Here is an 11,769-nt window from a genome sequence, read left to right as displayed (position 1 = left end):
TTATTATTTTAGAAGATAGAAAGATTATGAGGAAGCATTAGTAATACTGTTGAATGTAGGTGTATTTACAAAGAGAAGAAGTGAAACATGTTTTCAGAAATCGGTGCCACGTGGAGCAAGTGGTCTGTCATGGAGCTCATCATCATCCGTTGTTGCTGAGTCTGTTCACAGAGGACTGCATGTATTCCTCTCTGTGAGAAAACAACAGTTGATGAACATTAGACACTTTTTCAATTAAGGAATTTAGATGTCAAACCATTTAATTTAAAATAATCTTTTAATTCTTAAATTCCAAATGTGCACAGTACAATAATAACTATGTAAAAATTGGTCCACTCAGAAGTAATATCAGATTTTATGAACAAGATGTTTTGATGTGTTTCTTCATGTGTATGATCATTTTCCAAGTAAAGTGTGTTCTCCACACTTACTTCTTTAACTTGTCCAGTCCGTCTTGAAGCCCCTTGGCATGTGGATCCCCACAATTCTTCATCATCATAAGTGATGAAAGCTGTAGGGTTGAAAAGATCGATTCAAAAATGTGTTTTCACAGTTAACCCATGAAAAGCAGCTAAGTAGCAGTATGAAAATTGTGCTACATTTATATCTACAGACAATCAGGTATCCATGAGGTCTGCCATGTAAAACTACAGTGGCCTGAATGACAAACTAAACACTGGTTGATTTAGATAAGGAATTATGGTCATAAGTTTACGTCAAAGGTCCAGAAGGGCATGCTTCCTCCTTAATATTTCTGGTGTTCTCTTGCTCATAATTGCTTTGGCAGGGAGTCGCGCTATCTGACACAAGCACAACAGAACACAGAACAGAAATGAAGCTTCCAGTGTGAATACTGTTCTACTTACAGGTATGCATGTAGTGGACAATAAAGAAGTTTGGTTTTCCAGCTGTTTCATAGCATTTCTTGACAGCGTTCCGAATGGTGGCAGTTGCGCCCCTTTAGTAATACAGCATTGGGATGGACTATCCCCACTTTCATGAGACAAGTTCCCCTGCAATGCAAACACACAGACAGGAATGGAACTGGACGTGAGGCAGGCTCACATCAGATGTGTACACTGATCTGACATTCGATCTGTTAACACAGTTATTATTTGCCACAGCCGATCAAACTCTGAGCTTCACAACGGCTCTTCAGAAAACCTGTCCCTGTTTTTTTCTGTCTATGTGACACAAGTTGATAGAGCTAATATTCAAAGCTGCACTCACATTGCAACAGGAAGGAAAAAAAACAGCATGGTGACACACAGAAACCGTCCCACAGGTGATGAGAGAAATGATCCTGGGTCCAAGATTGACAGATTGTCTCTGAGGATCTGGTGATCAGTAACTGTTAGTTCTGACTCTGAACATAATGTCAGAGGGACTCAGGAGGTTGATTAAATACAAGAGGGCACACACACACCACCACATTGCTCCTTTCTCATTTTTTCTGAGAAAAGAGCCACATCAACTGCCACACTTTGTAACTCTGCTTTTAATAGGGACACACACTTTGTAATGGTCACCACACACACACACACAACACACACACACACACACACAACAACACCCACACAGGCACTTCCCCTAATCACATTGTTGGGACGCAAGACCATGGGACATGCAATCTGGGGACCACCCTTTCTGAAGTTTCTAACAGCATGAAAAAAATCAAGCAGTTATATGAAGCAACCATAAACACAGGGTGTCACTTCAAATTCTCAATCAACGAAGTAGAGTCACCGCAACCTGACAGGTACAAGCTTCTGGGGGACTTTTTCATGTTTGTGAATTAGTGGGGTCAACATATACACACTTTCTGATTTTTCTGTCTTCCTCTGGACCACTTAACACACACTATGGGTTAACTTACTTTATGGAGACCTTAAACACTAATATGTTTAAGGTCTCTATAAAGTAAGTCAAACCTCTCAAATCAGTGCCAATGATGCCTGTGTTTAAGCTTTTATATAACTACAAGTGATCTTCAATTACCAAGACAGTCAGTAATGGTCAAAGGCATTTTTTTTAATAACTTGGCAGCTCTACTAACATATAAAAAACAAAACAAAAATACAGCCCTTTACTTGTACTGTGAGCTCACCAAACAACAAACTTTTGGTGAGCTTGATTCTAAATTAATAACATTAACATAAATAACTTTCTAAATTAGAAAGCAAAAAACACACATTTGGTGAGCTTCACTTTAAAATAATATTAACATGAAATAATATTCTAAAATACTATATAAAATAAATCAAATTCTAATGTACAAGCAAAGCAACAGAAACACACTTTTAGCAACTACGACTTTAAACTAAATTTTCTTCTTCAGAGCTGTTATGCGATTTTTAACATAAAACTTAATGGCTAGCCAATTCCTGTTCTTAAGGGCTGTTTTTTCCATGTTAAGGCACTTATCACATGTGGCCTTTCCAGGAACGTGACATGATGTGATGAAAGACATCATGTGCCTTTCCACAGCAGCAACCTCCTCTTTCTCCCACATCCTTTTGGAATGCTGTCGCCCTATACACCAACACAACACAAAAGAGTAGCTCTGATTACTTTATATTTTTGACCAGCCAATCTTGAAATTTAAAATTTTAAAACTTTATCTTTTAACCTTTTTAGTGATTTGTGATTTAAGATGTGTCTGTGAGGGTGTCACAGTGTCCTGCTGTGGTGAGCTCACATCTGGCCCTGTTGTCTCGCTCTCTGTTGTGACCGGATTCTCTGAAAGAAAAAAAAAAAAAAAAAAAAAAAAAAGGAAAAAAACCTAGAATTACTGCTATACAGTTTCATCCCTCACTGAACCATACAAGATGCAGTTTAGCCATGTCCACCTGGAGTATATTAAAGTATATTGTGGCTATCCTTAGATACATGACAATGGACATATTTAGGATGATATTGAAAAAAAAAATAAAACACTTACCAAGTGAGTCTGACTCATAGGCTGCCTCAGGGTCACATGGAGGAATCTTGACCACTCTTAGGAGTGTACTCTTCTCCACTGTCATCTGAGGTGGGATCAAAAAGCTTATCTGAATCAAAATCAATCTGTCCTTTCATCTGCAGGAGAGAAAAAAGATACATTTAAGTCAGCATGCTAATTTAGAATTTGTCATAGACACTTAATAAAGGACAAAAAGAATGTTAAGCACATGCATTAATATTGTGTGTGTTGCATACCTCCAAGAGGAGGCTCTTGGTCCTCCTCAACCTTGGAATACACTGTCTGTCCTGGTCGGAGAGGGTAGGATCATATTCAGACATAGGACTCTGCATCTATGATGTAAAACAAATTGCAATTTACATTTCTAACAATATGCAAGAATAAAGAAGAGAATAACACAATGTCAGTTCAATACTAAAATGCATAGACTTCAAAGTACCTGGCAGCTTTCATTTAGCTGGGAAGGGCTGGTGCATGGACCCTGAGCTTCATCAGAATCTGAGTAGTCTACAAGGTGAGACATTATTCCAACTCTGTTTGTTGATAGAACAATTTCTGGTTCATCCGAGTCCTATAGAAGTAATAAGTAAAACTTAATATACTGTATGAATAACAGAACATATACAAAAACATAAACTGACGTTAAAAAACTTTGGAATCATTAATCATGTCAAGGACTATTGAAATGAACATCAAAATGTTGGCATTTAAAAAGATATAAGATTTTACTTTTCTTGAAGTCTGCCACTAGAGCTGAAAAATTTCAGTAATTTACTTACTGTCAATGTTAGATTATCATTTGGCTTATATTTTAATGTTTCTTTATATAATTCTTTAAGAGTTCAAGTTGGTTGTGAATTGTCATAAATCTGATGCGTACTGTATAATAAGACTGTTGTAAACATGGAATTTAGTTTGAATAACCCGAAGAAAGAAAACAGTGCATTTTTAAAAAGTAAGCATTGGACAAATTTTGTTGACAAAAAGTGTTGAACTGACCTGTGACAGAACAACTGATGTGAACTGTGGAAAGCAAACTTAGCCAGAGTCATAGGCTTTGTGTAATATGTGGTGTTTGCGTGACTTTATGGATGAAAAATTCATATAAGTGTCAGTAAATGTGGAGAGAATTACTTAACTACCGTGGTCCCCACAAAGGAAAAGACCTGACAAGTGTGTAAGATGGCAGCCACAGTAAATGATGGTTGGTCCCCACTGAATCAGGAAAACCAGACTGTGCTTGGTAACACTTTGACACTATAGTTACACCCATCTAAACTAAACTCTACAATGTGCACAAGAGCAAACATTGGACAAATTTTGATTAAAAACAGAAACAGTAAGTTGAGCCAACAAATGACTCTTACTGTACCTGCATGAAGAGGATGAAGGACTCTCAGCCATCTTCTCTGCTGTTCTGGGGTCTTCAGTGTCACAGGGATCAGCAGCACATGACTGTTCCTCTGTCTGAAATAATAATTCACTGTTAATCAGCAGCTCGTCAATGGACACAGATTTATTAAACTAAACAACAAAAGAACAGATGAATTTTGCATAAATAATATGTAAATATTTGTGCAAATCTGGATCTAAACCATATTTTTTCCATAGGTTGAAATTGGTTCGAACTGGTGTGACATGTGTGTAGCCTGCTATAGCGCTGCAGGGCCTGTTACAGCCAAAAACAAGTGAATATCAAGTGTTACAGTGTTAAACTGACCTGTGACAGAACAGCTGATATGAACTATGGAAGCAAACTAGCAAGTTCTAGGCTTTGTGTAAGTATGTGTGTTTGCTTGACTGTATGGATGAAAAAGTCATATCAGTGTCAGTAAATGTGGAGAGAATTACTTAGCTACCGTGGTCCCCACAAAGGAAAAGACCTGACAAGTGTGTAAGATGGCAGCCACAGTAAATGATGGTTGGTCCCCACTGAATCAGGAAAACCAGACTGTGCTTGTTAATGCTTTGACACTATAGTTACATCCATTTGAACTAAACATGACATATTTTACTATATTGCTTTCCATAGGTTGAACTTGGTTCGGGCTAGTGTGACGTGGGTAGTCTGTTATAGCACTGCAGGGACTGTTACAGCCGAAAACAAGTGAATATCAAGTGTTACAGTGTTGAACTGACCTGTGACAGAACAACTGATATGAACAGTGGAAAGCAAATTTAGCCAGAGTCATAGGCTTTGTGTAATATGTGGTGTTTGCTTGACTTTATGGATAAAAAATTCATTTAAGTGTCACCAAATGTGGAGAGAATTACTTAGCTACCGTGGTCCCCACAAAGGAAAAGACCTGACAAGTGTGTAAGATGGCAGCCACAGTAAATGATGGTTGGTCCCCACTGAATCAGGAAAACCAGACTGTGCTTGGTAACACTTTGACACTATAGTTACATCCATCTGAACTAAACTCTACAATGTGCACAAGGGCAAACATTGGACAAATTTTGATTAAAAACAGAAACAGTAATGTTGAGCCTAACAAAATGACTTCTACTGTACCTGCATGACAGAGGATGAAGGACTCTCAGCCATCTTCTCTGCTGTTCTAGGGTCTTCAGTGTCACAGGGATCAGCAGCACATGACTGTTCCTCTGTCTGAAATAATAATTCACTGTTAATCAGCAGCTTGTGCACCAGTGTGCACAAGAGTAAACATTGCACACCGGTGACCAAAAAAAAATAGTAACACAAGATTATATGATAGGCTGCAAAGTTTTCTCTAACTGGCTGAATCTGATTAGAGGCAGAACAGTGTTGAGTTCAACCTCAGAAAACAATCTGCAAAATTCAGATTCTTCACATTTGAGCTATTGATTATGATTATAATGAACTATAATAATTCACTTTACACTGACCATTATTTATGACAAACCTGTTTCCTCCATGGCCAATCATTTCCACCGTAGTTGTATGTTATTTCTTCTCCTGGCTGAATGTCCCTCAACGCAAACAGACAGAGGTGTGGTTTGGCCTCTGTTATGATCCTCTTCATTTTGCAATTTGGATGCTTGTGGTCATCATTGACGAGTGTCCAAAGCTGCCATCTTCTCGGGTTGCATCGATACTTGAGGATGAAAAAAAAAAAAAGAATTAATAGGCTTGATAATACAATAATGATTCATTACTATTGAATTTCCCACTAATTACTCATGGCTATACATGCTAACTTAAAAACCATTTGATTATTATCAAATTTGTCTGTTGTGGAAAAAACTCAATTGTGCAGAAATGTAACATTCAATCAAAACCTTACCACCATGTCTTTTCTTTTAATGTGAAGTCAAACATGAAAACAGTGCATGCTCTGTGATAGATCTTCCTCCTCCTGACTGATTCTTCATGATTTATTAGCTGGCCCCTGTACTCTACCACAAAGTCTCCTTTGCTGAAATGGGCTTTGGCAAACACCCCTCGACCTAGTCAAAGACGTGTTACAAATGTCATTTTATAATACCCTATAGGTTTCTCATGGTTAAGCTATTTTTTCATAACAGATCAATAATTACATGAAAAGATATCATCAATAATACAGGCTACTACATACTGTACAGAACAACAACTCTTTAAGGTGCATGTATTTGTGTCAGGATATGCAAAAAAGCTATTTAAAGATTAATTTATTGCCAACCTTGGCCTGTCTGCTACTCGCTGTGTCATACCTTTTGTCACTAACTGTTATGTCCAGCAATCTGCTATTGAATGGTTTTATTTTTTTGTCAGAAACACTGAACACACATTGAGGGGGTGGAAGTGCACCACATTAAAAGGTACGCTGGATTCATACCGCAAGACAAAACTGTATGTATGTTATATATTCTACATGTATTTGCATTTGGTAGGTGGCAGGCTCTAATTTTGGGCCCTGAATGATAATTAAACACACACAGTACCTTTAAATGAGTTAATATATTGAACTTCCAGTTCTGCCATCTTGTCCACACCCCTGATGGCATATTCAACTGCATCCTGTAGTGGCGGTTTCCTTCTTCTTGTAGCCATCAAAAATCCTATATTAGATACAAAACTATTATAATATTACAAGATATCCCCATTAATCTTAGATTTGATTTAAAAGATGTTTTGGGTTATGTTCAGCCAAATCTAGACCACATAATGTATAGGCAGATGGCACTGCTAGAATATTTTACAGCATTCCACCTCTCCCCCACCCCACAATAACAAATCAGCCTAAATACAATATACACATATTATTATATCTATATATTACAAGCCTACATGTTGATGATAATAAATGCATTACTCAAGATTGAGGACATAGGTTTGCATACACATACACACACTTGCTGTGAACACACATTTCACATCAAACATCAGGGAAGTTTTTCCTTGCCACTGTTGCCAAGTGCAGCTCATGGGAATGGTTGGTCTTTTTTTTTTTGCATGTATATTTCACAAGAGTTTGGCTTAGCCTTGCTCTACATTTAAAGTTCCTTGAGATAACTCATGTTGTGAACTGGCACTATATAAATAAACTGAATTGAAGCACAAATTTTCAGCTTTTAAACAGCTTCATGTGGAGACTGTCTCCTACTGCCTCTCTATCCTTGCTCTGATCCACTAAACAAGAGGAAACTTAAATGAAACTTAAAATATATTAACAGAGGAGGCTCTCAGCTCAGCGCGGCTCACGCACGTCTCACGTGTGCCCCAGGTAGCATGTTAGCCAATTAGCTAGCGCTAGCCGCTTTGCTAGCCAGCTAGCTCTCAAATAAAGTTTTCACTCTGACCGAATGCAACGCGATTAAGTTTTTTAACGTTTTTATAACCAACCTACCTAAAACATATCAAACTGTCTCACTGAAATAAACATTAAAGTCATGATGGCATAACCTACCTTTTCCTTGAATCCACGCTGCCACTTATCAGCGTCTCTGTGCCGTTCCTCCGTCCGGCTGTCAAGGAGCGCTTGTTTTGTATCATCAGTGCATCCAGGAAATGTGGTATAGCTGTACAGCTGTCTTACATTAAACACCTCCCAGTAGTCATGTCAGTGTACATGTATCAAACACATCCAATCTATCGACGTACAAATTAATATTAATTATTAACGGATAGAGAGTTAATCTCAGAGTTTATTTGTATATATGTATTTAGTAAAGATAGTATTACCTTACTTTTTGCCAATTCGTTATTTGAAAATAAATCACAAGCCTGTCTTAGCACTAGCTGAGACAAAACTTTAGCTAGCATTAAAGGGCTATTTGTAGCTAAATGTTAGCTTTGAGCTGAAGGCTGCAAACTGCATTTACTTCGACAGGTAATTACATACATGAAAAACATTTGTAATAGTAATAACCTTTGTTATTTGAAAATAAATCACAAGCCTGTCTTAGCACTAGCTTAGACTTTAGCTTACACTAAAGGGCTATTTTTAGCTAAGTGTTAGCTTTGAGCTAAAAGCTGTAAACTGCATTTACTTCCACAGGTAATTACATACATGAAAAACATTTGTAATAGTAATAACATTTATATATTATTTATTTATTACATTCGTTTATTATAGCTGTAGACCATCTTTGAAGTTTCTGCGCATGTGCAATTTCTTGCACATGCGCAGATAAGCCAAGTGTGTGTGGAGTGTGTGTTTCTGCCTCACCAGGCCTGTCCAGTAGGGAGCGGTAGAGAGTTAACCTCACCTATACACACTTAAGCACACATTTTTCGGTTTTTGTGCATAGTGGGGTAACCCCTGAAAATTTGACAGGCCACTCCCCTGACCTTCTTCTTAACGAATTTAATGCTCTTCGTGGTGGGGACCAGGGTTTTGGTCCCCACAAAAATTTTGGTACCCACACTGTGAGTGTGCTGTCTGGTCATGGATCCCACAATGTAACAAAGACAAACACACACACACACACACACACACACACACACACACACACACACACACACCAAGTGAAATTTGCAAGTTCATGCAATTGCAACATTAATATGACTTAACAGTCAGTATAGAAATTAAGAGAAAAAAAAAGACATAAATTCCTGAAACACCAGTAATTCATGTGAAAACTCTCTGCCCTCTATGTACTGGCAATGTAATAATGAATGTCATTTTCAGACTATTATAGATTGTAGATTGACTGCTATTGCCACACACTGCTAACTGATGTTTGACTTGTTGTAACTGGCTTGTATAGCTGCCTTTGTAAGTGTGTGAAGTGACGCTGGAGCTTCAGTCACAAATGAAGAGCAGGGTTACAGAAGGGATGGTTTGAAAACACAATACTGATTCAAATTATGAGCAGTAGCACCGTCTCAAATCTGGAATTCAGTCATCATAATTTATTGCACTGGACGCACTAGAAGTGACCATCTGTGAAATTCAGAGAACACGATATTATGCAGTAGGATCATTTTAAGAAAGTTTTATTTTGTTGACAACGGTTTTTGGTGATGAGAACACAGACAGTAGAAACAATCATGTGATCCTTGTAGATGATTCCACGATAACTTCAAATAATTAGAGACAAACAGAAAATGCCATATTTCCATCATGTTTTTGTGAATTTGAAGATTTGAAGTTTCTTTTAATCACATTTAATCTCATTGCACCCTCTGGCTCTAACGTCACTGGACATCAGCTGGAATTCAGTCATCATAATTTATTACACTGGAAGTAAACATCTGTGCTGAGCTAGATGAATTTCAGAGAGGCTAATGTATACGCTGTAAATTCACAAATGGGACAGAGACTGCATGTTCAAAATGATCTTTATTATTTTAGAAGATGAGAAAGATTTATGGAGAAGCATTAGTAATACTGTTGAATGTAGGTGTTTAAAAAGAGAAGAGTGAAACATTTTCACAGAAATCGGTGCCAGTGGAGAAAGTCGGTCATGTCATGGAGCGTCATCATCACCGTGTTGCTGAAGTCTTCACAGAACTCTGCAATGTTTTCCTTTCTGTGGAGAAAAAACAGTTGATGACACATTAGACACTTTTCATATTACAGGAATTTAGATGTCAACCATTTAATTTAAATAATCTTTAATTCTTAAATCCAAAATGTGGCACAGTACAATAAAAGTATGAAAAATTGGTCTATGTGTGTTCTCTTAAACCTCACTCATAATTTACTATCAGATTATGAACAAGATGTCTTTGATGTGTTTCTTGCAGCTGTGAAATTCCAAAGTAAGAGCGTGTTCTCCACACTTACTTTCTTTAACTTGTCCAGTCGTGTTTGAAGCCACTTGGCATGTGGATCCACACAATATTGTTCATCATCATCAGTGATGAAGCTGTAGGGTTCAAAAAACAGACAAATGTTTTTTTCATATAAAACCAGTGAAAGCCATGAAAGCAGCCGTATTATAAAGATGTGTTACTTTTATATCTACAGACACCATGGGTCCATGAGTCTGTCATGTTACTACAGTGGCCCTGAATGGACAAACTAAACACTGGTTTTAGATAGGACTTAATGTCATAAGTTACGTCAAAGGTCCAGAGGGCTGCTTCCTCCTTTAATATTTCTGGTTTCTCTGCTCATAATAGCTTTGCAGGAGTCGCTATCTGACACAGCACAACATGAACACAGACAGGAAATGAAGCTTCAGTGTGAATACTGTTCTACTTACATGTATGCATGCATTGGACAAAGAGGAAGTGTGTTTGGCAGCTGTTCATAGCATTCTTTGACAGGTTTCCGAATGGTAGCAGTTGAGACTTTATTACAGCAGGCTGAACCGTCTGTCCCCATGTCCAGGTCAAGTTGCCCTACAATGCAGAAAACACAGACAGGAATCAAACTGGAGTGAGCAGCTCCCATCAGATGTGTACACTGATCTGAATTCAGTCTGTTAACACAGTATTATTTGCCATGTGACACACAGTTTAGTGGTCTATCTTCACACTCACCTTGCACAGGAAGGAAAAACAGCATGGTGACACACAGAAACAGTCCACAGGTGATGGAGAAATGCATCCTGGCTCCAAGATTGACAGATTGTCTCTGAGATCTGGTGACAGTAAATGTTAGGTCTGACTCTGAACACTAACAGGTCCAACGCTTGTCAAGAGGCAGAGGAGGCTCTGACTCTTGACAGAGGTTAAATCCTCACTTAAATATCAAGACCCACGCACACATTTGTTGTACAATGTTGAGAAAGAGAAGTGATCCTTAGTGAAGTCTTGCTCAACATTTCTTACGAAATTTAAAGTTGAAGTTGATATATTGACTTTAAAAATTATGCTGAATCACTAACAGACAAAATATGTTTTATTAACAATGATTCTTTATTGTCAAGCCATCAGTTGAAGCACAGGCAGTTTTAAAATGAGACTTTAGGGGGGAAAAATATAAATATATATATTCTATATATATATTTATATATATATATATTATATTTTATTTTATATATTATATATATATATATATATATATATATAAATAAAGAAAAAACACACCCATACACACACCAGACTGCACCAGTCCACCACAGATGTTAACACATCAAAAATCCGAGCACTGACATGTGGATCAGTGTAACCCATGATTCCTGAAACACCAGTAATTCATGTGAAACTCTCTGCCCTCTATGTACTGGCAATGTAATAATGAATGTCATTTTCAGACTATTATAGATTGTAGATTGACTGCTATTGCCACACACTGCTAACTGATGTTTGACTTGAACAAACTGGCTTGTATAGCTGCCTTTGTAAGTGTGTGAAGTGACGCTGAGCTTCAGTCACAAATGAAGAGCAGGGTTACAGAAGGGATGGTTTGAAAACACAATACTGATTCAAATTATGAGCAGTAGCACCG

The 11,769-nt window shown here is 37.6% G+C and overlaps 2 protein-coding genes across 8 annotated transcripts; both read right to left on the bottom strand.

Moving 5' to 3' along the window:
- Positions 1–2,286: 2,286 nt before the first annotated feature.
- On the bottom strand, positions 2,287–8,243 carry LOC104939810 (uncharacterized). 7 transcript variants are annotated; one of them, XR_003463970.1, is made up of 11 exons: positions 7,834–8,243; positions 6,869–6,985; positions 6,232–6,394; positions 5,851–6,042; positions 5,478–5,573; positions 4,335–4,429; positions 3,402–3,533; positions 3,199–3,294; positions 2,942–3,078; positions 2,630–2,739; positions 2,287–2,532 (listed from the first exon to the last, which is right to left on the bottom strand). XR_003463970.1 is itself a non-coding variant. In XM_027289626.1 (10 exons), exons 3-8 carry the CDS (start codon positions 6,235–6,237, stop codon positions 2,974–2,976), a joined length of 627 nt encoding a protein of 208 aa, XP_027145427.1. In that variant the 5' UTR covers positions 6,238–6,394; positions 6,869–6,985; positions 7,834–8,243; the 3' UTR covers positions 2,287–2,532; positions 2,630–2,739; positions 2,942–2,973. The 7 variants fall into 7 exon arrangements, 6 of the variants coding, with proteins under 6 accessions (XP_027145427.1, XP_027145424.1, XP_027145426.1 ...); XM_027289626.1 differs by lacking the exon at positions 4,335–4,429; XM_027289623.1 differs by lacking the exons at positions 4,335–4,429; positions 6,232–6,394.
- A 1,458-nt stretch (positions 8,244–9,701) lies between these two features.
- LOC113747895 (C-C motif chemokine 8-like) lies at positions 9,702–11,078 on the bottom strand. The gene is made up of 4 exons (XM_027289630.1): positions 10,860–11,078; positions 10,580–10,718; positions 10,159–10,240; positions 9,702–9,901 (listed from the first exon to the last, which is right to left on the bottom strand). Exons 1-4 carry the CDS (start codon positions 10,924–10,926, stop codon positions 9,875–9,877), a joined length of 315 nt encoding a protein of 104 aa, XP_027145431.1. The 5' UTR covers positions 10,927–11,078; the 3' UTR covers positions 9,702–9,874.
- Between the last annotated feature and the right edge of the window lie 691 nt (positions 11,079–11,769).

This window comes from Larimichthys crocea, chromosome XVI (genome assembly GCF_000972845.2).
Source record: "Larimichthys crocea isolate SSNF chromosome XVI, L_crocea_2.0, whole genome shotgun sequence".
NCBI classification, from domain to species: domain Eukaryota; kingdom Metazoa; phylum Chordata; class Actinopteri; family Sciaenidae; genus Larimichthys; species Larimichthys crocea.
This window is presented reverse-complemented; position numbering and strand designations above follow the sequence as displayed.